This window comes from Macaca thibetana, chromosome 8 (genome assembly GCF_024542745.1).
Source record: "Macaca thibetana thibetana isolate TM-01 chromosome 8, ASM2454274v1, whole genome shotgun sequence".
NCBI lineage: Eukaryota > Metazoa > Chordata > Mammalia > Primates > Cercopithecidae > Macaca > Macaca thibetana.
The window spans coordinates 24,680,869-24,707,889 of record NC_065585.1 but is presented as its reverse complement, the minus strand read 5'-3'; the positions used below and the strand labels follow the sequence as shown (position 1 = coordinate 24,707,889).

General features: G+C 35.2%; 2 protein-coding genes across 2 annotated transcripts in view; one reads left to right on the top strand and one right to left on the bottom strand.

The window, feature by feature from the left end:
- The window catches only part of MRPL13 (mitochondrial ribosomal protein L13), a 205,760-nt gene that overhangs the window by 44,878 nt on the left and 133,861 nt on the right, over positions 1 to 27,021 (bottom strand). Inside the window, exons 2-3 of the mRNA XM_050801633.1 lie at positions 4,768 to 4,850; positions 2,898 to 3,021 (exon numbers count right to left, since the gene is read on the bottom strand). Coding sequence (XP_050657590.1) covers positions 2,898 to 3,021; positions 4,768 to 4,794 — 151 coding nt within the window. The 5' untranslated portion in view covers positions 4,795 to 4,850. The remainder of the gene's footprint in view (positions 1 to 2,897; positions 3,022 to 4,767; positions 4,851 to 27,021) is intronic.
- Positions 4,877 to 27,021, top strand: part of MTBP (MDM2 binding protein) — a 78,569-nt gene continuing 56,424 nt past the window's right edge. The window contains exons 1-10 of the mRNA XM_050801630.1: positions 4,877 to 5,287; positions 6,148 to 6,228; positions 10,689 to 10,762; positions 10,857 to 11,008; positions 13,219 to 13,277; positions 14,776 to 14,920; positions 16,205 to 16,322; positions 19,001 to 19,135; positions 20,944 to 21,038; positions 23,820 to 23,889. Coding sequence (XP_050657587.1) covers positions 5,170 to 5,287; positions 6,148 to 6,228; positions 10,689 to 10,762; positions 10,857 to 11,008; positions 13,219 to 13,277; positions 14,776 to 14,920; positions 16,205 to 16,322; positions 19,001 to 19,135; positions 20,944 to 21,038; positions 23,820 to 23,889 — 1,047 coding nt within the window. The 5' untranslated portion in view covers positions 4,877 to 5,169. The remainder of the gene's footprint in view (positions 5,288 to 6,147; positions 6,229 to 10,688; positions 10,763 to 10,856; positions 11,009 to 13,218; positions 13,278 to 14,775; positions 14,921 to 16,204; positions 16,323 to 19,000; positions 19,136 to 20,943; positions 21,039 to 23,819; positions 23,890 to 27,021) is intronic.

The window sequence follows — 27,021 nt, the reverse complement described above, 5'->3', positions numbered from 1 at the left end:
AGCTATGCAGATATCTGGTAAAGAATATCTAGGCAGAGGGAACAGAGTGTGAAAAGGGCCTAAGGGCTGGGTGTGGTGGCTCACGCCTGTAATCTCAGCACTTTTGGAGGCCAAGGTGGATGGATCACTTGCAGTCAGGAGTTCGACACCAGCCTGGCAACATGGTGAAACCCCGTCTCTACTAAAAATACAAACTTAGTTGGGTGTGGTAGCATATGCCTGTAATCCCAGCTTCTCGGGAGGCTGAGGCAGGAGAAATGCTTGAATCCAGGAGGCAGAGGTTGCAGTGCGCCAAGATCGGGTCACTGCACTCTAGCCTGGGCAACAAAGTGAGACTCTGTCTCAAAAAAAAAAAAAAAGGGCATAAGGCAAAAATGTGCTTGGCAGGCAAGTTAATGGAACAGCACAGGCCTGAGTGGATTGACATAAATAATTAATTAAATAGTAAATAAATAAATAAAGGAAAGAAAGTCAGAAAGTTAACAGGGACCATATTATTTAAGTTCTTGTAGGACACACAGAAATTTCATTTGGAGAAGATAACTGTAGTTGACCTATGGAGAAAAAATTACATGAAAGCAATGGCAGAAGACAAGAGATCACAGTGAGACAGTTTTTGGAATAAAACAGGATAGAGTACAGCAGTTTAAAATCAGAGTAGAGGGAGAGATGATGAGAGGTGCCAGAGTTCAGATATACTTTTTTCTAATATATTTTTAAATATGTGTGTGTGTGTGTATATATATGTTTTATTTTTTATTTTTTTGGTTGAACAAAGAGGAGTTGCAGATAAGACAATGCCTTCAAACCAGAGCAACAAAAAGAATAGTGATGCTATTAATTGAGATGGAAAACTGGGAAGGAACAGGTTGTTTTGGGTGAAGTAGACAAGAAGCAAGACATCTCCAAATGGACTTATTCATTGGAGATGTTTACTAGACACCAGAAAAATTTGCTTAATAGAAATTTGTATATGTGAGTCTAGGATACAGGGAAGGGGTCAAAACTGGAGATTTAAATTTGGGAGGCATTAACATATAGATGATTTTTAGATACATGAGACATAATGCAATCATCTAAAGCATGGGGCCTTAGGCACTTCAAGGATTGGGCCCTGAGGCACTTCCAATTTTTGGTGAGAAGAGCATTGGAGAGTTTAGAAAGCTGAGGATAGCCAAGGGTACTAAGAAAGGGAGAAGAAACAGGGAAACAAGTGAATCCAGGGAAACAAGTGAAGAATGTGTTTCAAGAAGAAAGTTCTCTAGATGAAAATTAGCCTGGACTCCTCAAAAGCTTGAGAAGAAAATAAAAGAAGGATTATTCTAGATTAAGAGACTAAAGGAGCATAACAACCAAAGGCAATACATAAACCTAGGTTGCATCCTGGTTCAAAAAAATAATAGCTATTAGAAACATACTTGGGACAACCAGAGAAATTTAAAAATGCACTGAACATTAGACCATCTAATTAAAGTACTGTTTATTTTCTTACGTGTGTCAATGGCATTTTGGTTACATAGAGAGTATCTTTATTTTTAGGAGATGTACGCTGAAGTATTTTGGGTGAATTATAATGGCATCTGCAACGTAGTTTCAAATGGTTTAATAAAAAATATATGATAAAATGTTAACAACTGTATTTAGGTGGAGAGTATAAAGAAATTCATTGTACTATTCTTTGACCTTTTCTGATAGTTTGAAACCTTTTATAAAAAAAGTAAGAAAAAAGCAAAGGACAAACAACTCAGTGGAAGAATTTGCAAAAGACATGCACAGACATTTCACAGAAGAGGAAGCTATAAATGCCAATAAATGAAAAGATACTCAGCCAGCCGTATTTGTCATCAGGAAAATGCAAATTGAAATCACAAAGCAAGCATTTTACATCTATCGGAATAGTCAAAATTAAGAAGAATGAACATATCAAGTGTTATTGAAGATGAGGAGTAATGGAAACTCTTGCATGCTACTGGCATGATAAAGACTCAATAATTTCTATGCACCTTAAAACCCAGTAATTCCTGTCCTTTGGGCATACCTTGGAAAAATTCTTCCATGTGTACTAGGAAAATGGCACAAGAATATTGATAGCAACATTAATGTAATATAACATAATGGCAAAAAAACTGGAAACAAACCAATGCTGAGTGTATTCATTTCACCATTATAATTGTTACTATGGATAATTTCCTATAAAATATCACATATTTTTATATACACATCTTTGTATGTTTAATATATTGCACAATAAAAGCTAAATAAAAATGTGATCAATTGCAGCAAATGCTGTTGACAAGTCAACCGGTATGAGGACTAAAAACTGACATCTGGATCTGGCCATGAAGTGCTGGGGTAAATGAGGTCTATCAAAAACTATCTGTAAGCAGAAATCTTCTAAAATGAAAACAACTTTTTATTTTGGAAAAAGGATACAGAAAAGCAAGTCTATTAATCTTATTAGTGAAAATAAGCTTCCCATACCTAGCTAGCACCATATATTTTTCTAGGGGAAATGATTTTTTTAGAAGAGAGGACAAAATTATTTCCCTTAAAAACTCTTCATATGCACGTCATCATGTGAAAGGACACATATAAAAGTGAAAGTTTAAGTCATGGGGCAATTCAGGTTATTTCTGAGTGTTAAAAGAAGGGCTATTAATAATTTTGCTGGGCAGTGGCATAAAATATGCTTGTTCCGGGTAAACTGATCCATATAGTTTTCCTGTTAATAAGCCAAATTCAGTTTAGGGCGCCCATATGGTTTCAGCAAGAATGGAATACAGGATCCTCAGGAAAAATAAAAAGGGTCCTTAAACTCAGCCCTGTCAAACTTCACCAAGATTCTACTCCGGCATGAAAACTACAGTGGTTAATGACATGTCTAAAATAATACTTACTCAGTGCATGGTACACAGGTTTATGTAATCCCTGAAGTCTTATTGATGCCATAGCGGCAAGTTTGCCAGGTGGCTGCATTTTCCCATCTAAGAGATACCATATTCTAGCAAAAGTGGCCCATTGCTTGGAAAAAAAAAAAAAAAAAAAAGAGGAAAAAATAAAGATAATTGTCATTAAAATGGAAATACAGTAATTAAATTAATTATATAATATCACATGTTTTCTACAATTAATGTCAATTTCTTTGAAAAATAACTCTATTGCTAAAGAATTTTTGTTTTCATTTCTATTTCTGGAAAAGGGTTTTTTTTTTTCTAATCATTCTGCAAAGACAAACACAGTAATTATTCCTGCCTGGTTTCCTGTTAGCAATATGACTTATGTTTTGCTATAAATATCCCAAAGATATATTTCCCTTTACATTATGACCTTTTTTTTTTTTTTGTATAACACATAATAGAATCTGGAGGGGTAATGAGAAGCTTGTAGGAAAGTAGAAGCTGTTTATGAAGGTCTTCAAAAACATTTATAGATTAGTAGGTACATTATATTGAAAGCTGAGTGGCCAATTGGAAACTGAAGACGATTCGGAAGTTCAGTTCCTGGGGAGAGGAAAATAGAACAGTGTAGTCGGGAAAGTACAGATGGATGATGTGGAATAAATTTCAACTTTAAAAAGTTGCCTCAAATAGTTATCTTTAGGTTACCTCAGGAATAGACCATTGTTTTTACAGTCGTCATCAATGTATTCAAATTCTTAAAAATTCTAGGCCAGAAAGATCTCCACCAGATGCTTTCGCTATGCATATACACAAGAGGCTAAACAATGCCGGAAAAATAAAACGAGGCTAGCTGGTTTTATTTTAAATTTACTTATCACAACCTCAAACTAATCTACATATAAGAAAAAGGCCAGTTTTTGTCCCCATCCATTGTAGACAAATAGTTTGATACTTTGACAGAAAAAAAAAACCAAAAAACTTTAATGAAAAAAATACAAATGCTGGACGATATCAAATTGCTAAAAAAGTTTTTAAAAGTTTTATTTTACTTCCTGTATTTATCTCATCACAGACAGGCAACAAACAGTCCACGGAAGGAACCACACTTGGAACGGCACTGGGTTAGAGTCATCTTAGACCCATATAACCCAAACTAACTCCTATTCTTCCACCTGAAACCTGGTTCAATCTCAGCCTTCCCTATCTCAGTTGATGACACACCCTCCAGTTGTACAAACCAAAAATCCTTGGGGTAATCCTTGTTTCTTCTTTTGCTGTTGGCCTATATTCAATCTTCAGGAAGTCCTATTGACTCCACCTTCAAACAAAACCTGACCGCTTTCAATACACTCCACAGGATTTCCAGCGTGGTCTCTGCACCATCACGTCTCGCCTGGATTACTGTAATACCCTCCAAACATATTCTTTGCTTCTGTCCTCTACTAACCTCTATTTCTGAACAGTCTATTCTCAACCCAGCAGTCAGAGTGCTCCTTTTGACACCAGGTCAGATCACGTTACTCCTTGGGTCAAACCCTCCAAAGTCCCCATTTTACTCAGTAAAAAACCAAAATATTACAACGGCCTACAGTGTCCTATGTGATCCACCTTATTACCTCTCCGACCTGCTCTCCTAATCCTCTTTCCCCCGCCCCACTCCCCAAAAAAAGGGCAGATTGAAAAGAGTAACAAACGAACGACATTAAGTGCTTGCCAGACTGACGACCCTCTTGTGCTTTCCCAAGGCACCTTAGCCGAGGGTCTCGGCTTCCCTGTCGCCCCAGCTTCACTACTTAATCTGCCGGAACCAACGCTCTCCTTCTGCCAGTATAATGAACCCCATCAAGCCATAAGAGTCCGAGCTCACCTGGGGCGCCCTAGAGAAACTAGACATGTTTCCCCACTAGCAAGACTGTCAGTCCTTCTCTTAGTAGCCAAGCCGGGTGACGCAGCCTTACTGGCCCGGCGGGAAACGCTAACATCCAAGCAGGACAGTTCCTAACCCGTCCAGCACTTGTCGGCTTCTCCCTCTTCCTCGAGTTTCCTCCAGTCTTCCCCACGGCAGCAATTTCGTCATGAAAGGAGCAGATAATGCAGTTATTTAGTGAGTAACTCCCGAAAATAACTCGTTTGCTGGAAAACTGCGGAAACCCGACGGAGGACACAATTTCCAGCCGACCTAAATGAAGGGAACAGGAAGTGCGTCATAGCGCGCGTCTGTTTGGATGTGGGAGCCGATACCTAAAATTGGGGGGTGATCTCTGAGGAGATGGATCGGTACCTGCTGCTGGTGATCTGGGGGGAAGGAAAATTCCCGTCGGCGGCCAGTAGGGAGGCAGAACATGGGCCAGAGGTGTCGTCGGGTGAGGGTACTGAGAAGCAGCCGGGTAAGCGCTGGGATGAGAAAGGGCGGGAACGGCTTGTGGAGCGGGGAAGAAGTTTGAGTTTGTGATAAAGTTCTGCTGGAGAGGGATCAATATGTAGTTGTCCCACGAAGCTGGGACTCTATCTGGGATAGAGTTAATGAGGGCTGCAAAAATAGCATCTTCATGGAAAAACAGGGACAAATTTGTGGATGCAAGATTCCAGCCCTTAAAACTTCTTGGCATAGTAAATATTTAACTTAATAAATTTTCTATGCCTTAGTAATGGAATTTCCTGGTTTTTGGATATATATATATATATATATATATATGCATTTATTATTTCTGCCCCTGTGTTTCACATGCAGATAATACAGACAGGAACAAGATGGACAAATATCTTGCTGTACTAGAATTTACGTCTAATGGGAGGAGATATCCCACATATAAACTAAGTTTTAAAAACAAATGATGAATTTTAAATGATTTTAATTGTTTGCGATTGCACTGCTTTTTGGTGCACCCGTCTAGATTCAATATTGCATTCTATGTATTCATTTGTTTCGATCGAACAAGCATTTTGAGGAGTAGATGTATGTGGTTGTGTATAAGATATTGTGACAGAATTTCCCTTCTCTTTAAAGTTATTCTTTTGAGAGGAATTTTGCATTTGTGCTAACTGGCTGGCATGTACAGATCGGGAGCCTTTTCTATTTTCTCTGCTTGCTTTAGATTTACTGTATTAAAACTTGAACAGATCTTGAGTAGCGTGTAGTACTTTTATGTACAACGTACTGGTCTTGACAGCCTCTGATGGTGAAACTGGAGTAAGTTAGATTATGTAAGTCGGAGCCCTTTGACTTATTCTGTCTTTTCTTTTTCAGACTTCACAGCAGCAAATGTTTATCACCTCTTGAAAAGAAGCATTAGTGCTTCAATTAATCCAGAAGATAGTACTTTCCCTGGCAAGTATAATAAAGTCTTTTCTCTGGCACAGCATTTGTACTGGAAATTAACTTAATTAATTTGGACCCTAAGGAATACAAGGAAATACTTCTTTACTGTGTACAAGGCACTGAGTTACAGAGGTAACTAAAGGAGTACAAAACTGAAAAATAGATTACTCCTTTCTTCTTGATGCTTGAGTATAATAAAGTTATGAAAAGTATTCTAGGTTCTCAGCTTGAGTTTTGCTTCTTTTATGAAATTTTCTTGCCTATCTTAGTTCTGTATAAGTAAGGGGAATGTGGCTTTATGAGGATGGTTTTATCCTAAGTAAAAATATGTAAATAATGCTCCCACACTGATTTCCTTACCATTTATTTATTTCTGTTCTTAGCTGTTACTGATTCTCTTAACAGTACTTAATAATTACTAAACACAATCACTTCTTATCTGCTTTGACTTTTTGAAGTATTTTGCTTTTTTGACCAACCTTTACTTTGTAAAAATCTTTCCTCCTTTAGCTTCTATTGGCATTATACAAATGCATTTACTGACTTTGATAGTTATCTTTTTTTTTTATTCCCTCTTCTTGTCCTTTACTGGAGAATGTCCTTTAAACGTTCTGAAAATCGATATGCGAAAACAGACCAATACCTAAAAACTGAAGGAAGTTTCTGTCGATGCAAGGAAGGGTCTGCTCCTTTTGATAAATTTGTAGTTCCTGTGACTGTACAATCTGCACCTTTCTCTTCTTTCATTAGAGAACTTCTTGTCTCTTGGTGTCAGCTAATACCGTTGGGGAATGATTTCTAATATGTGTACGTTGCCCTAGCCTGTTTTCCAAGGCCTAGTAGTACTCATTAATTTTCAAGTTGGTATAATTTTAGTCAATACTACTATTATTGCAGGAAAGATTTTCTTTCATTTGCACCTCAGATGTATATGTAAAAGAGCTCTTGGGAGTATTCTAGGGGTTCTTATGACAAATTTTACTTTCCGCTTGTGTATTTAGGAGTTTCTTATACACACGGTCCTTGTTTTGGGTGGTAGTGTGGTACTTTATAATTGATTGTGCAAAGCAATCTTAATATAATAATCAGTGAGAAAAATTAGAATTGTCCCATGACCTTTAATATCTTTTGTCAAAACATTAAAAATTCTCTTACTGTTATAAAATTTTAGGGAAGCAAAAAAATAGTAAAAATAAAATTTATTTTGTACACTGTAATTTAAAACCTTAGAAACATTGAGAATTAAAGTGTTTTATTTCTTTGTAAAAGCCTTATCAAGAGTAGTTTGAACAGTGCTTGCCACCTTCGCATCATCACGTAACTTACGATACAGAATGAATATCTTTTCTTTTATTGGCGAATTATCATATTCCAGTTGTATCAACTTCCAGTGTTTTATTCTTCAATTTTTTTTTTCTTTTTTTGAGACAGAGTCCCACTTTGTTGCTCAGGCTGGAGTCCAGTGACCCAATCATGGTTTACTGCAGCCTCAACCTCTCCAGCTCAAGTGATCCTCCTATCTTAGCCTCCTGAGTAGCAGGGATTGTAGGCATGAGCCACCACACCTGGCTAATTTTTTAACTTTTTGTAGAGGCAGGGTTTCATTATGTTGCCCAGGCTGGTCTTGAACACCTGGGCTCAAGTAATCCACCTGTGTTGGCCTCCCAAAGTGCTGGGATTACAGATGTGAGCCACTGTGCCCGACCTGGACTTTCACTATTGTGAAATATGTCTGAGTTCCTTTAATGTTAAGGTTTTTGCTAGCATCATTTTCTCTGGGACATCTTCACCTTTTTCATCAAAAGGTGTTTGTCACAGCAGTATTTTTAGAATTCTATTTACATTAGTTTGAAGATCGCTTTCAGTGTTAGCACTTTTTATTTCCTTGGTGTTTCTTTATCTCTCTCTTTTTAAAAAATTCCCTCATCCATTTATCCACTTTTCTAAAATATCACATGGATTTACACTGGGAAACCGGGAGGCAACACAATTACATCCTTTGCTACCTGTATGTGAACTGACTGGCACTTGTGCAGTAACCAATCAGTGACATACTTTAAAAGCAGTAACATGATTGGTTACTGATCATGACACACATCTTTTATGTATACAGTGGTTTTGTAGACTGAGAAGCTTGTAATGAAGTCTTAAACTATGCAATTATAGTTAATTAATATACTATGGTAACTGAAATTTAAACCAGGTTGTTGGGGAACTGGTGTTATTTAAGCTATAGTAACTGGAATTTGTGCATATCAGAGCCGTGAGAATAGAAACTGCCTGCACTGAATTTCCTGCATACTAGGATTTTTGATTTCAGTAATATGGCAAGTTTGAGGGACGGAAAGTACATTATGATTATAATTGGGATAAGGGTGGAGAAGTAGGCATGGCTATTTAGAGGATTTTGTAAATAGTTTCAAGGTGTTTGGATTTTTTCCTAATGGTAATCAGTAGCCATTAAAAGTGTTAATTAAGGAAGAGACATGATCAGGTCTGTGCTTTTGAAGTATTCTCCCTGAAGTATAGTAGATGGATTACAGAAAAGTATAGCTATTTCTGTATAGGGGGATTCTGTAGAAGACCAAATGAGGAATGGGAGAGGCAGCCAGGGTGGAGGAAAATGGATAGATCTGAAGGAAATTATGGGGGTGGAATTCACCTACCTTAGCGTTGAATTGGTATGATGTAGAAGAAGGGAAGGATGAGAAAAGAATCAAGGGTGACATTAGGTTTCTGGCATGGGTAACAGCATGATGGTGGCATTTAGTGAAAAAGGAGAACCAGATTTGGAGGGAATATGACATGTTCAATTTGGAACCTGTTAATAGTTGCCTGTAAGATGTCAAAGTAAAAAGTAAAAATGTAAAAATGTTTTACATGTTTACAATGTAAAAATAAAAAAGTAAAAATGTTTTATAAAAGTTGGATAAGTGTGTCTGGAACTAAAAATGTAGGAGAGGGCTGGAGATATTCGGTTGTTGCAAAAATAATGGCAAAAAAAAGCAATTATTTTGCACCAGTTAATATAAAGTATAGAACTAATGTATAGATGTCAGGTGAAGCCATGAGAAATGATGGGATTGCTTATGGATAGTAGGAAGAACAGAAAGTCTCAAACTGAATCCCAGTATTTAGAAGAACTGAACACCAGTTTTTAAAAAGAATAAGGAGGAACCAGAAAGATGGGTGCCACAGAAGCCAAGTGTTTTAAAGAGCAAGTAGTCAAATATGTCATCTTTTATTTTTCTCTTATGCTGAGAGGTCAAATAACAACAGCACTAAAAACTGCTAGATTTAGTAACAAGTCAGTTATTGGTGACTTTGATGTGTGTTCTTTCAGTGGCATATTGGAGACAAAAAACAGATTGAAATGCATGTGGAAGGAAGTGGAAAAGTTGATAAGGAAATGGAGACAGTCAGGTGTGGACAGCACCTTCAGAAGTTTATCTTTGAGGAAGAGCTAAGAAAGTGAAGTAGAGATGAATTTAAAGGGATCCCTTTTTAAAAAAAGAAATACTTTGAGAAACACTTGTGTGTATTTAAATGGCAATGACAAAGAACAGACAGAAGGGAGCAGAGTGAAATGCAGGAAAGATAATCAGTGGACTAGATAATAGAATCAGTGGTCTCAGGAGGTTTGGGGGGTAACATTGAATTGGAAGGACAGTGCCTCTTACACGTTAAAGGGGAGGAAAGAGGAAAGACTTAATGGGAGTACAAGTTGAGTTGTATGTTTCCTGAGAGGATGTTATTGGAATTATTACCTGATAGTTTCTATTTTGTTAAGGTGGTAGGGGTCTTCTGCTGAGATTGTTGGAAGAAAGTGGTAATAAGAATTTAGCATCTTACCTCGCTTCCTTCCATTAGTTAAGCCTCAGTTACTACTTTTCTTCTTCCTTTTTTGAGTCCAATTTCTATACATAGCTCTAAATTCTTTGTGACTACTTGACACATACCCTGGGGTGACCCTTAATTTTATATCCTCATATAATACTCTGTTCTCCAAGAAGAGCATCTTCCTTATCTTTAGGCTGGGGTTGCTCTTTAACGCCTCTGTCTCTAGTTGGGCTGGACCAACCTGCATGGTCTTTGGAGAAGGAATTGTTTTCACTAAAATGACTTACATGGTTTTGTGTTACTCAGTGGTAATTGAGTAGCTGTATTTTCAATATCTTTATGGTAGATTGTAATCTGTGTGAAATGATGATTAAAATAATAAATAATAATACGGATTTTGAATTGTGACAAACGAAAACCAAGTATTTATTGTGAGTAAAGAATTTTGCTCTTGAGATAGATTATTCTATTTGAATTTTTAGCAGAGATTTTTAAAAGATCCACATATATATGTTGGATAATTATGTAATATGTTTCAAAAATATGGTCTCTAAATATGGTATATATGCTGTGTCATCTGCTTATTTATGGTATGCCTTTCTAATAAGAAGTGTGATTTTATTTTCAAGCCTGTTCAGTGGGTGGTATACCTGGTTCCAAGAAGTGGTTCTTTGCAGTGCAGGCAATATATGGATTTTATCAGGTAATATAAATTAAAAAATAGCTATTAGTGAATGTCTTTACTAATATAAATAATTTCATGATCCATTATGTAATACAATCTTTTGATTTATTAGTTTTGTAGTTCTGATTGGCAAGAGATACATTTCGATACAGAAAAAGATAAAATTGAAGATGTTCTTCAAACAAATATCGAAGAATGTTTGAGTGCTGTTGAGTGTTTTGAAGAAGAAGATAGTAATAGCAGGGAATCATTATCCTTGGCTGAGTATGCTTATATGTTTTTTGTATTATCATTAAAATACTTAATATTAGACAGTTATTTTAATCCATAAGAATGAAGATTATATATTTTAGCATCTTTACTGAAGAAATTCTAGTTAATTGAAATTTTCGACTCTTCACTTTGGAAGACATAAGGCAATTTGGGCCTTTTATTTGAATAACATTCTTTAAAATGCATGTTTCTTAAGCTTACATAATGTCAAGAATCATAAAAAGTCGTATTTTAATTGACATGTTACTTTCTGGAAGATAAATTCTGCCTAATATTTTATTTTTGAAACAGGATCTTGCTCTGTCACCCAGGCTGCAGTGCAGTGTTGCAGTCCTGGCTCCCTGCAGCCTTGACCTTCTGGGCTCAAGCTATCCTCTGACCTCAGCTTCCAGAGTAGCTGGAACTATAGGTGTGCACCACCACACCCAGCTAATTTTTGTATATATATATATATTTTTAGATATATTGTTTCGCCATGTTGCTCAGACTGGTCTCAAATTCCTGAGCTCAAGCAATCTGCCTGCCTTGGCCTCCCAAAGTGCTGGGCCACTTTGTGAGCCACTGTGCCTGGCCAATAATGTATTTTAAAAGCTTGAATAGAAATGTTATTTAATGTTAATAGCTAGCATTCATACCAAAGTATCATTTTCATTTTGCTATTTGAGGCCGAAATATGTGACTTCTTTAATTTATGTGTATTTGCAGCGTTTCAGATACCTTTTAAAATCCATAAAGAGTTTGTGAGGATTATATATACATGACTGAGTTCACGTTTAGGTTTTTTTGAATTGTGGTACAATATGTAAGTTGATCCAGGTGACATAAGTTGTGATAGTAATTTTTCTCTTTCTGAAATATCCCTCCTCTTATAATTAATACCTCTTATTTTAGTCTTTCATGACATTTCATGACAAAACTGCTCTTATTGTAGTAGTCACATATTATATCTGTAAGTAGCTGTAGACTTAAAAAATTTCATTTTCCTTTTTCCAGATCATATTTGTTTGTTCTGATTAATAAAAGGAGACCTTTCAGAACCAGAGAAATATCACTGAACCAAGGAGATAGACTTTATTTACACAATCTTAGGCCGGTCATGTAACTTCTCTGGTCCTTTGTTTTCTCATCCGTAAAGTATTGAAGTACTTTTAGGTGATTTCTCAGGTGCTTTCATTTACCCTTAAAAACTCGTATCATGCCATATGTTTTCCTACCACTATTAAAGTATAAACGTTTCTGATAAGTGACCTAATAATTATTTCCACAAGAGGGAGCCTGAAAACTAGAGTTTACGTAAGATGCCTTAAGTTTCTAAGATGATGGTGGGTTTATAATAAAGGATTTAAGTACCTTTATGCTATGTAATAAAAAATTGTATCATATAGATAAAACTAATCCATTTTGAAGGATCTGAGGAGGGCATCATATTCTTTAGTCAAGACTATTAAATACCATTCAGAGAAAAATCATGTCCTTTTTTATTAAACACTTAGCATTTTCTTACTTTTAAGATTCAGAAAAATGGCTGGGTGCAGTGGCTCATGCCTGTAATGCCAGCACTTTGGGAGGCTGAGGCAGGCGGATGACTTGAGCCCAGGAGTTTGGGACTAGCCTGGGTACCATGGCAGAACCCTGTATCTACAAAAAATAAAAAAATTAGCCAGGCATGGTGGCGTGTGCCTGTAGTCCCAGCTATCCCAGCTATGCAGGAGGCTGAGGTGGGAGGATCACCTGAGCCTGTAGGATTGAGGCTGCAGTGAGCTGTGATCATGCCACTGCACTCCACACTGGGTGACAGAGTGAGACCCTGTCTCAAAAAAATCCCCAAAACCAAAAATAAATAAATAAATAAAAGATTCCAAAAAAATGTTTGGTCTGTTATGATTTATATTTAATATGCTAGTTATAATTTAGGGAGTTTTATTCCCTTTGTTTGTTTTTGGGGTGTAGGTAAGAACTTGTAGTCAGAGTTTGAATCCTAGCTTCTGTACACACTAATTATGTAACTTTAGGCAAGTTATTTAAAGTGGAGATAATAATAGTATTATAGTAGTACCTCCTGAAATTGTCATAAAGATAAAATGAGATTATACATCTAACCTGTGTCTGTGCAACAATCTTTTTAGTTAATAGTACCTATTATGATTATATATAAATGTATTTGTGGGTTTTTTTCCCCCTAACTTACCCTTTTATTTTAGTCTCTATGAAGAAGCTGCAGAAAATTTGCATCAGTTATCAGACAAGCTTCCTGCTCCTGGTAATATTTTATGACTACTTTCAATAATTTGTATCTTATCTTATTACACTTTTTATGAATAAGTGATAAATTTATTCTTTATGTTAGTGTTCTCACTTTAATCTTTAAATTAAAAATTGCAAAACAATTTATAATTGAAGTTGATACAGAATGTACTCCATTAGAGTACATTACTGAGATGTAGCAGTTCTTTTCATTGTTTTCATTTAGTTAGGCGAAAATTAAATAACTATCTCTGTTTAGTTATTACTGAAGAAGAATCTTTCTACTACAGACTGTTGTTTTTCAGAGTATGTTCTGTAGAAGACTAATCCTATAAACAGCTCTTTAAAAAAGAGATTATTTAACCTTGATAATTTGGATAACATTCTTTTATGGTGAAGTTACTATATGCATTAGCAAATGGAATGTCATACCATAAAAGAAGGCGTTTCCTCAGCTTTTTTTGATATTTTTTTTCCCATAGTAGAAAGAATATTTTGTGAAATACTGTATCATAATATTCCTAAAACTGTTTTTTTCTTTTTTCCTTTGTGTTAATCAAGTAGCTGTCATCTAATATTTGGTACAGTTGGCATCCACAAATACTTTGAAGAGTGTTCTTTTCTGAATACTTTGTTTATTGAAGGTCATTATTAAGTAAATATTTGTACTAGGAGCCAGGTGTGCCATGATGAATAGAGCATCTGTGATTAACATAAAGAAGCTTATAGCTTGTAGTCAGCCTGATCTCGTATTCAAGGAGATCATATATTAGTACAAAAAGCCCCACATAGAAAAATAACTGAATGAGTTGACCAACACATCAACTTTTAAAATGAAATGTGTTGAGTTCAAAGGATGCACTGAAATATTACATAGTTGCCTTGGCAAATTAGAATACTTTCATTATCAAATTTAGCTCCAGTTTGTTTCATTTTGATTTTTGTAGTCCTTCAGGAAATTTATAATTTTATAAAATTTAAAGTTTTGTGAAGTTATTGTTTTTCAGGATCCAATGATGATGTCAGTGTAATTGGTTTTCTGAGTGTTTTATTGTCCTTTATAAAAGAGACATCATTTATTTGAATATTATAGTTTTGCACTAATTCATTCTCTTTTGGATAACAAAATTATGTTTAGAAAAATATAATGAAATTGCACAGGTTTTTTTTCTCTGTTGAGTACAATAGCATTGATGATCTTAAGAGCAATGTGTGTAATTAGCCACTGCTGCAGAATTGGCAAGTAGTTATAATATATTTTATTGTTTTCTAGTATATCCTATTTCAAGATAACATGGCTATAAATCAAATGATGAACATTTAAAAAGTTTGAATTCCTAAGGACGTGTATTGTTTCGAAGAATTTCAGAAATTAAAATCTTCCTTTGTCTTCTAAATAAATATAAAATTCATTTTTCTAAATAAACATAAAATTCAGTTGTTCAAGGTACTATTTTGAGACATTTCAGATCTAACTTTTTAAAAATTACAAAAATGCCTTTTTCTCTTTCTAGGTAGAGCAATGGTAGATATAATACTATTGCCTTCTGACAAAGATCCTCCTAAATTGAAAGACTGTTTACCTACTGTAGGAGCATTAAAACATTTGAGAGAATGGTATTCAGCGAAGATCACTATAGCAGGAAATCATTGTGAAATGTAAGCTTCTCTTCATATTTGATTATTGTCTGTGTTGCATTGTCTGTTTTCACAATTAACATACTATTCTGTTTTCAGACTCAGCATTTGAAAATTATTTTAATGTGACAAGATAAAATTGTATGTTAGGCCGGGCGCGGTGGCTCAAGCCTGTAATCCCAGCACTTTGGGAGGCCGAGACGGGCGGATCACTAGGTCAGGAGATCGAGACCATCCTGGCGAACACGGTGAAACCCCGTCTCTACTAAAAAATACAAAAAACTAGCCGGGCGAGGCGGCGGGCGCCTGTAGTCCCAGCTACTCGGGAGGCTGAGGCAGGAGAATGGCCTAAACCCGGGGGGCGGAGCTTGCAGTGAGCTGAGATCCGGCCACTGCACTCCAGCCCGGGCGACAGAGCCAGACTCCGTCTCAAAAAAAAAAAAAAAAAAAATTGTATGTTATACCATGATTGCACATTTGTGTATTGAGAAGAATCTAGATGTTTCATATTTTATATTTATGTTTCTGAAATATTTAAGTGTTTAGTAAATATTGATGCTGTTTTACAACCATTACTGAGGATTAATTCTATAAGCACACTGTATGCTTTTGAACATAGATACACTGGATTTGTCATGTTGTATTTGGTTTTCTGTTATGTGCCAATGTAGGAATAAATATACACTGTTGTATTTTATGATATTTTAGCAAGGATTAATTGTATATTACAATTTTGATCCTTAAATAAGCATTCAATTGGATTTAATAACTTTATGATTTGTTTTCATTCAATGAATGTTTATTGAGCAATACCTTTATGGCAAGCATAGCAATAGATGCTGGTAAGTTAAGAAAGTGAGAAGACATGATCTTTTTCATTGAAGTGCAGCGAGAAACAGGAATGCTAACAGTCAACATAGTCTGTGATAAGTGCTGTTATAGAATTCCATACAAAGCTGTATGGGGACAATATAGGAGAGCAGTTCTCTTTTTGAAGATAGGGAAGTGACATTGTGCCTGTATGTGTGTACATCTGACACCTTTAAGCCAATAGTAAGAGGAAAGTCTATTTCTTCCTCCTTAGTACTAAAGATAATTACTCTAAATTTGTGAGGATGTTGGGACTAAATGAACATGTGACAGCAATTCACTTAGAGACTGACTTGATGGTTGTTTCATATTAGTAGGAAAAATATAGCAATATAAATTTTGCAATTTTGCCTTTTAGGCTTGTAGTTAACTATAATGATTAAATCAGTGAAATATAAAACCCTGTGTTTAATTGTTGCAATCTTTTTTTTATAGAAACTGTCAGAAAATTGCAGAATACCTTTCTGCTAATGTTGTATCTTTAGAAGATCTCAGAAATGTTATTGACTCAAAGGAATTATGGAGGGGAAAAATACAGATATGGGAAAGAAAGGTAAATGGATTATTCACAATTTGCCAAGCGGGCCTTTCAATTTTATTTACAACACAGATATTTTAAAAAATCTTAACGAAAATATACCTTATAAAGATATTCTAGACTAGCACTATCTAAGTAGACTTTCTGCAATAATGGAAATGTTCTATATCTATGCTAATACAGTAGCCTACAAACCACTTATTACTACTGAGCACTTTATATGTGAGTAGTTCCACTGATGAACTGAATTTTTATTTGATTTTAATTTACTTTAATTTAATCATAATAATGTGATTATGTTTTGAGTGCTGAATGTAACGTTCTTTTAAACCATAGAATTTGACATTAATCGAGTTCATGTTGTTTATCCAAATTGCTTTATTTTATTGCATGTGTAAACTACTAGAAAAATTGCGTAGAGCATATTGTCTTCCCATAATACTACCTTAGGTGATCTTTGCTGTTTACTAACCAGCCCTCAGGTTTTGCACAAATTTTTTTACCCTTACGGGACCCCAGATTTCTCAATTGTAAGATAAGAATGTTGTATTAGGTGGACTCTTCTAATCCTGAATTTCTATGAAGTTTCTATTTCATTTTGACGTCTATTACTATGAAAGAATGTTTGTGGGTTTTGTAAGTTGTATCCATTTTGAAATAAGTGTTCATAGTAATTTATGTATTTTTGTAAATAGGCAAAACTAAGAAAGTTTCTTAATGTTTGTGTAGGGTAGCATGGGAGTATGAGTAGGCTTTTGAGTTCCTCTAAAGTTTTGCTACACTAATTACTACACATTTTTTTTCTTTTTTAATTCACCGTTAGTAATGGTTTAATAAAATCTCTGATTAGACAACAGGAATCAATGTGGCTGGATTTGTCTTGTTGATTTGCATGTTTGCTCATCCTGAATCTCAGAGAGGTTAAATCTGCAGGTGAACTCTCTCTGCAAGTGTTTTGATATAAAAAAAAAAAAACCCACATAGGCTGGGCGCGGTGGGTGGCTCATGCCTGTAATCCCAGCCCTTTGGGATGCCAAGGCGGGCACATCACGAGGTCAGGAGATCGAGACCATCCTGGCTAACACGGTGAAACCCCATCTCTACTAAAAATACAAAAAATTAGCCGGGCGCAGTGGAGGGCGCCTGTAGTGCCAGCTACTCAGGAGGCTGAGGCAGGAGAATGGTGTGATCCCAGGAGGCGGAGGTTGCAGTGAGCTGAAATCGTGCCAGTGCACTCCAGCCTGGGCGACAGAACAAGACTCCGTCTCAAAAAAAAAACCCCAATAAACAACAACAAAAAACCCCACATAGCCAAGTGGAAGAGTGGAAGATACAGTTTGCTAGAATTGCTGTTGTATGTTTTCTGAAACTGCATGTTTACATACAAGAGAGATAATAGCAGAGTTATTTTCATGAGATCCTTTTATTCTCTTGAATAGGAAATTAAATGTCCATAAATTAAATACCTAAATTACTATGAACACTTATTTCAAAATGGACATGACTTACACAACCCACAAACATTCGTTCATAGTAAGAGACGTCAAAATGAAATAGAAACTTCATAGAAATTCAGGATTAGAAGAGTCCACCTAATACAACATCCACGTAATACAAGCATTTAAAACTTGAAATCCCTTTTTTTGATAGAGAACAGCTTTTTAGTCAAGAGGCGTTATGGTGATTAAGGACATAGATTCTAGAGTTATATTGCCTACAATCAAATCCCAACTCTTTTTTTTTTCTAGTTTAGCGTAGCCTGATGTGTAATGCTTAGCCTCTTGGTGCTGCATTTGTCTTTGTCTGTAAGATGATGATACTACTTCCTATCTCATAGATTTTTGTGAGGATTAAATTATTCAAAGCACAGAGTAACCACTCAGTAAGCGTTAGCTATCACTGTTGTTGTGGCTACCATTACTATTATTAGCATCCTTGCTATTACTACTTCTGCAGTAATTGATCTTATCAGCAACATTTATCAAAGACAAACTATGTGAGACATTGTACTAAGGATCTAGTAAGGAATAAGATAGAGCCAGGTGCGGTTGCTCACGCCTGTAATCCCAGCACTTTGGGAGGCCGAGGTGAGTGGATCACCCAAGGTCAGGAGTTCAAGACCAGCGTGACCAACATGGTGAAACCCTGTCTCTACTAAAAATGCTAAAAATTAGCTGAGCATGGTGGCAGTTCCCTATAATCCCAACTACTCAGGAGGCTGAGGCAGGAGAATCACTTGAACCCAGGAGGTGGAGATTACAGTTAGGCAAGATCGTGCCACTGTACTCCACCCTGGGCCACAAGAGTGAAACTCCATCTCAAAGCCAAAAAAAAAAAAACAAAAGGAACAAGACAGACAGCTTCTGTCTTTGCATAACTTACAGACTGGTAGGAAGCCAGATATTGAACAATGCAAAGGAGGTTGTTTGGTCCTGTTGCTGCGTAGAATGAGCTTAACATACTCTTGCCAGCTGGTAAAGAGCCAATGAGAGCTTTTCATGAAAAACTGAAAAATCGATGTGTAAGTTAAAATAGGATGTATACCTAAATGTAAGAAGCACACTTTTGAGCTGAGGACTCAAAAATAAATTTGCACATGGGTTTCCCCTCAACTTTTGCATTGTAATAAGATGTATTAATCTTATAGCATTATTCATGATACTTGTAACTGTGTTTTCTTGGTCTCTTTTCAGTTTGGATTTGAAATTAGTTTTCCTGAATTTTGTTTAAAGGGAGTCACACCTGAGAATTTTAGTACATCTAACTTAAATGCTGACTTCCTTGCCAAAAAGATAATACCATCAAAGGATAAGAATATTTTGCCAAAGGTAATTGTGTTTAATTTTTTTGTGTGATCATTCATGTGTATTTTTGTTCCTATAAAATATGTTTGAATCTTGAATTAATATTACTAATATATGTGTTTAAGTGTGCTCACTAGCATAATTTTTAATATGATTAAGTACTTAAGTTATACTGTGTCATCAGCATTAAATTTTGGTGATATTGTCATTGTTTTAGATGTTTAAAGATATGTAATGATACTAAATGAGTGTAATCCTGAAACCACCTTTGGTTTGGACTTCACTATGTGACCTTTCTAAGACTCAGTTTGGAGAGAATATGACGTAGTGAGAAGAGGGTATGTTTTGGTGTTAGGTAAACATGGGTTTGGAACCTGACTGTGTCACCTGTAAGTTGTTGTTTATAACCTTGGGTAGATTGATTAACCCATTTGTGAAGTGGAGGCAATAGTAACACACGTATCTTACAAAGTTATGAGGATTATATGAGGTAAGAGTTTAATATCTGACATAGTACCTGACATATGCTTAACTTACAGTATAAGAAGTATCAGTTTTTGCCCCATATCTTCTATACATTTGTTCTTAAAATGCAAGTAATTATAAAATACAATAATTAGGAAAAGGTTTATTTGGCTTTTTAACATTGGAAAAATAACATAAGAAGAGATATTTATATGAGGTATCTTAGAATTCACTTTAAAAGAACTAATTTAAGAACGTGGAAATCAGTGGTCATGAAGTTAAAAAGATGTCAAATTGATGGTTAATATTTTCTAATCAAAGGGTGGTACAAACAGAGAGTATAATTTCTGACTTGAACTCATTTCTCAATATTTGTTTAGAATTGCTTACTTTAAGTAACTGTGGCCATCTTTCACAGGAATATTAAATTCTTTTCTAAAGATTAGAATAGAAAGATTCATGACCTCAACTTTTCTTCAAGTATGAATAATGTATCCAAATTTTTGCTACTGTTGAAGAGAATCTTAGGGTACAACTTCTTCAATAATGTAAAATTCATATTCTCTCTCTGTATATGTATAGACACACACACTGTATAGACACATATGTTTATAGATATATATATACACATAATCATATATAGTGAAATTACTCCACTTTTTACAAGTCTAAAACTTTGTGTAACTTCTTCAAGAAGTGTGCTCTTTTCTTTGCCTTTCATGTGAAGCACTATGGCTCCAACTATTGAAATAGCAGCCCTTCAATAACAAATTCTAATTTAGTTTTAGACTTTACCCAAGAAATACAGTACTGAAATTTTATTTTTTCTGAATGGAGCTTTCTATGTTAATTGGCACATGCTGGCTTCACTATCTTTGTAATTTATTTAGTCTTTTTGCTAGAATTTTTTTTTTTTTTTTTAATGTCAGTGTACCACTCAACCTAAGTTCATCCTGGAGTGTCTTTTCTTTCACTTTTTTAGTCTACAGAGTCCACCTGCAGAGGTAGGTTGCTAATTTGTTTCTTCAACCCTATAGCCTATTGTATCACCTGTCTGTCTTGTTGAAGATAAACAGCAAAAGTTGAGAACTGTTGTCCTCTGTTGCTTACCTCCTCCCATACTTATTTTCTCCTGTGAAAGCTCTTCCTGGTTACTAAGTGATCTCCATGTCTGTTTCTCTACCCTGAAAGGTAGAATTGAAATTGAAGAAATTCTGGTCTGCTATAGAGGATTACATACTAGGCATGCATAATGTGTAAAAAGTTTCTTTTTAAGATCCATTTTAAAGTTTTAAACCCTTAATCACTAATTTGTTTACTTTTGTTTATGGTATTTAAATATTACACAATTTTAACTTCTTTTCTAGGTTTTCCATTATTATGGCCCTGCTTTAGAATTTGTGCAGATGATAAAATTATCAGATCTACCCTCCTGCTATATGTCGGACATTGAATTTGAGTTGTATCCTTTGATTTACATGTTCGTTTTAGATTACATTTTCTGTGTCAGGTAGAATGTTCTGGTATTGTCGGGTAAATATACATATTAGATATATATTTTTCATTATATTCATTGTTTTAATGTTGATGTTCAAGTAGGCTGCTGGACTCCTTATTGTTGGAGTTGCTGGGGAAGAAAGTTCTTGCTTTTCCCACCTCCTGGATCCTATACCTATTTTATCAGAAATCTTCCTCCCTACGCAAGCATTTTTATTTTTGTTCAGTATTGTTGAGACTTTTCTATGGATAGAACTGTGGAAATAATACAGAAGTGATTGAGCCTTGTTTCTTTAATGCAGTTACAATGTTCTCTGCTTGAACATAGGACTAATATACTCTCACACCTAGTCTAGCATTAACTGAAACTTTGTCCTTCCCACCCACTGCCCAGACATCACCATGTATATATTTTATGTGCTTTTGTTAACTTTACTATTTTTTTAATAGTTTTAATGCTTTTGGGAAATAATTTCCCTTTTCCTGAAATCCAGGAATACATCTCCATGACTTCTATGTTTTACTCAGTATGTTTCTGCTGAAGAAGTCTGTAACTGCAATACATCATAGCGTGTAGTAAGCACTCAATATTGTCAGATGAATGACTTTGGATTATGTCAGCCTAAATCAAAATACTCAGTATTTTCTGATTGAAAATTCCTTGCTGCAGAAAAGATAACATTTACTAAGGCATAGGAGAACCTTACCCAGCTGAAAACTGTTTGTAGTCTAGACTCTCTAAAGAGTAGTCGTTTTTTGGTTTGGGGGTGTTGAGGGCAGTTGCTAAGTAATCAGATTGGAGAGGCTTTTCAGATTAATCAGGTCCTAAAAGACCTTACATATCATGATTGGGGTTAAATTCTATCCGAAAGTTAATGAGGAATCATACAAGGATTATAAGCCAGACAGTAGCTTAATGAGAACTAAATTTTGGATCATGCTGATAGGATTTTGGAAACCTGAGCAAAGCTCGAACTAAACAAGTGGCATTTGGAATGGAGAGCCAGGAAGAGTACACGATGTGTTAAAGATGTAAAATCAACACGATATCATGATTTGTTTATTACATGCCGAGAAAGTGAGAAGGCCAGAGAGTGCAGTTGATTCCCTATGTTGAAACTGGTGTCACTAGTTGAGATAACATGAGATGAGCCATTTTCATAGAGGAAGAGGAGTTCAGGTTCGGGTAGTTGGAGTGGTAATGTACATTGTAGTAAAAGGTATAATAGGTAGTTTTTAAAAATTTTTATCCTTTGTACATTACTGTTGAGAACCATTTAGCCAGCATTCTACCTGGCAGTGTAACTGTAGATGTTACTTTCAGATATAATCTATTATTAATCCTTCTTTTCTCTGTCCTCATCTATTAGCAGCTTGTTGGGCAGAAGCTGTTTGACATATTTATCTTACATTAGATTCTTGCCTTAGACCAATGGTTTTCAAACCATCTTCCAAGGAAAGTCGAGGACTCAGTTCTCTGGATAATGGGATTGAAAGATAAGTTGAGTGGGCATGGCTCTCGGCCCCCTCCTACTGCAACCAGAGCAGCACCTCTTCTGCCCTAAATATTGGGTTTCCCGATAAAATGTCACTTGGAAAAAGTTTCTGCATCAAAAAGGTTTGCAAAGTGTACTGTAAACTGTTTTCATGGTACCACCCAACATTTAGATGTTTGACCGTGTTTTTACATAATATTCAGTATACTTTTTGCTACCATTATGTTAAGAAAAGTTCTACAACTTGGAAAAAAAAATCTTCCCTCAACTACTGTATTTATGCTTTTAGAACAGGCAGAGGACTTCCTGGTATATGGTAGAGAGGAGGGAGAAATGTTAGGAATCTGTGGGAAAAAAACCAAGTAATTTATATACTTAAAAAATGTTTAAATGTTTCTCCTGCCATCACCATGAAGAAACATAAGAATCAGTCAGCTGATGTATCATTTTATGTATTTAAGTAAATATAAATTGTATCATATGTATCTGCAAATATATTCAACATATTTTAAACTCTCTTTTAAAAATATATAAGAATGTTTAGAAATACACCTAAGAACAGAACATTTTGTATAAAAAGAAATAATTTGTATTGTATAATTATATAGTAAAAAGAAATACAATTTCTTTTTATACAAAATGTTCGGTTCTTGGGTGTATTTCATTTTGTATAAAAAGAAATGAAACACTAGCCTAGTGTTTTTGAATTTTTATTTAGAAGCTACAGTTTTTATAAATTTCTTGTTCTTGTGGTTTATAGTAATGCTGTTTATAGTAGCACTGTTTCTTAGCATTTAAACAATAATGCTAAACAAGGCTTATCTCCCATTACAGAGGGGCAAGTTATAAAGGTAAAATTCAACATTAGTTAATTAGTCACAAAATGTTGGCCATTTCTTCTCTGAGGGCCTCTCACACCAGCACCTTCCCTTCTATTCTTTTGTCATCCTCATTTTCAAATTCTCACTTCCACACAATCATATATTTTAGTGGGCATTTCAGTGGACACCACTCTGCCTCATTCAATCCAGAATTAAACAAATAATTAAACAAATTTTTGGAATTTTCAGAATTAAATAATTGGAAAAATAATTATCCTTAGGGAAAGGAGTAATTGTTAATGGCTACAGTTAAACTTTTTAATAAATGAATTTAAGCAACTGTGGAAGAATTGAAATAATGAAACTTATTTTTAGGAGTACATTGTTTCACAGGTACCATTACATCATTTCTTTAACTCCTTAGTACAGAGGATTGACAAACAGTACCAAACAGAATTCTGTGTTGCTGTTGGAGCAGATTTCTTCTCTGTGTAGCAAGGTATTGAGGGTTTCTTGGGGGTTTTTTGTTTGTTTGTTTTTATACTTGCCATTTAAGGATGTGTAAGAAAATAGATGTAACTTACTAATCTGTTTGCTTAATGACTTGGTTTCTTTATTGTAATATAGGATAATTTTGGTCCTAATTCATATTAAGATATTTTGGGCTTTTCATAATAACTGTAAAAGTACTCTGCAAACATAAGTGACATTTTGTTTTTAGGAGAGATTTTCAGAAATAAGCTTTATGACTGGTAATTGTTATTGTTAACCTACTTCTTCAACATGCGATTTCAATTCGATGAGAAGATATTCATATACTTGCATTCTTTTCTTCATGTTAGGGCAGGGGATGAAAGTGGAAAAAGCTAAAGTTTTACTAAATTGTCATTTGGGAGTTTCCAATTTTTCTTTCTAAATTCTGATGATGTTTAGGAGATTTATGACTATTTTAACAGTTATTTTGTATATATAATGATGTAAAATTGGTATATTTTTAACTTTAAAAAATTACAATATAAATAATTTTAAGTGGAATCATCTATTTAAAATCAAATTCAGTTTTTAGTAGGAAAAAATGAAAGTTTGCTTTTTTTCTAGTTATTTATTCAATTGTTATGTTTCTTGGAAAACAATTTTTAATGCACACAATGTTTATTGGCAGTACTTAGGTAACATTTTCTTATTGTTTTAATAACAAGTAGACTAGCAAATAATCCTGCAGGGAAAAAATGATTCTTATAATTATAGCAGTTTCCCTATGGTGCTATAATCAAGTCTTGGTTATAATTCCTATAGAAAATCGATATAGTAAAGGAAAAATGATTTTGACCTTAAGATGTATACTTGACTATATACTAACTTAAGATTTTGACTTCTAGCCTCTTTTTCTATAAATTTAATAGTCCTTTGAATAGGGCACCAAAGTATTTATTTGATGAAGTGGCCTTTACCAGTATTACACTGGCTTTCATCCTCTAAAAATAACTAATTTGCTGAATTTTGAAATTTTAAAATGTATCTTTTATCATTTATCCAACATATATTCTACTGTGTGTGAGGTACTATACTGGATTTCGGGAACCCAGTAATGAAGTGTACAGATGACGCTTCTATACTTGTAGAACTTACATTTTAGGGGACAAGCAGAAAATAAGTAACTGCAGACACAATAAGAATTATGAAGAAATAAACAGCCTGAGATAGGGACTAAGTCAAGAGACCCTACTTTAGATAGAGGTTAATAAGGCCATACATTTCTCCAGAACTATTTGCAGAGACATCTTATGAATTAGTATATATTTTTTAAGTGCACTGAGAATAAAAAATACCCTGTTTCTATTTTAATCCAGGTAGCTAAGTAGCTCTCTATATAACCCTGTCCAGTCACCTAATCTTTTGGAGCTGCTTCACTGTATGGATTGAGAATATTATTATTTATCATTAATTATCTCATCTATATTGTCAGATAAGGGAGGGAAGAAATATAGATGGTATAGTAGAAAGTCTTCAATGGAAGAGCATGGTTTTTAGAAAGCTTGACTTTAAGCCATAACTGCCCCACTCACTGGGTTATAGCTTTTCATATTGCAAACTGGAAATCATAATCCCCGTGTTACCTATTTCAGAGTTGTAATGAAAACCAAATTGGATGTATTTTATAAACTACCAATTATGATGTAAATGATGGTTGCTACATAATTTTTTATTGTCTTGGAAGTTTATGTGGCCCAAATGGTTGACACACATAAGTGAAACAGTTTCCTTAAAAGTACAAAACACTAGATATTCTCTAAGTAATTTGAAGGTATGGTGAAATTTATAGAAATTTTACAGAGAAATTTGTAGAAATCTTATAGAGACTCTTCCTTTCTTTTTTTTTTTTTTAATAAGACAGAGTCTCACGCTGTCACCCAGGCTGGAGAGCAATGGCATGAGCTCAGCTCATCACAACCTCTGCCTCCCAGGTTCAGGTGATTCTCCTGCCTCAACCTTCTAAGTAGCTGGGATTACAGGCATGTGCCACCATGCCTGGCTAATTTATAGAGACTATTTCAAGTCAAAATCAGATCTGTACCTATAGTTTAGCACAGGTGTAACATAATCATTAGTCCATCTAGTTATTGAAGATAGGCAACACTAATTCTAGAAGCACCCTAAACTATTAATGTTTAATGATGTATTTTCAGTTGTTTTGTTTTAAATTTGTTGTATTAGATTATCATTTTTTTCTTCTTGAACCACGACTGTAAAATATTAGAACATACTTTATTAGTAAGGAATAGCGACTTTATAACTATGTTCCCAGTTTAATGCAGCAAAAGGGATTATTTTTGAAGCCATATATTATAAAACTTAGAAAACAAATCGAAATATGAAGTAATTTATTTTTCTTATACATTGAGTTACGATTTGTTTTTTACTTTTTTTTTTTAGGCGGAGTCTCACTCTGTTGCCCAGGCTGGAGTGCAGTGGTGTGATCTTGGCTTGCTGCAACCTCTGCCTCCTGGGTTCAAGCAATTCTCCTGGCTCAGCCACTCAAATAGCTGGAACTATAGGCATACACCACCATGCTTGGCTAAGTTTTTTTTTGTATATTTAGTAGAGACAGGGTTTCGTCATGTTGGCCAGGCTGGTCTTGAACTCCTGACCTCAAGTGACCCACACATCTCGGCCTCCCAAAGTGCTGGGATTACAGGCGTGAGCCACTGCACCCGGTCATTTTTCACGTTTTTGAAAAAGTGTATAATTACATACCAGTTCTTTGAAGTGAAGTGTTTTATAACTTGGGTTTCAGCTGGGTGTGGTGGCTCATGCCTGTAATCCCAGCACTTTGGGAGGCCAAGGTGGGTGGATCACCTGAGGTCAGGAGTTCGAGACCAGCCTGGCCAATATGGTGAAACCCCCATCTCTACTAAAAATACAAAAAATTAGCCGGGCATGGTGGCGCTTCCCTGTAGTCCGAGCTATACGGGAGGCTGAGGCAGGAGAATCATTTGCATCCAAGAGGTAGAGGTTGCAATGAACCAAGATCGCACCACTGCACTCGAACCTGGGCAACAGAGCGAGACTCCATCTCAAAAAATAAATAAATAAATAACTTGGGTTTCATTTATTAAACAATTAATGTTTT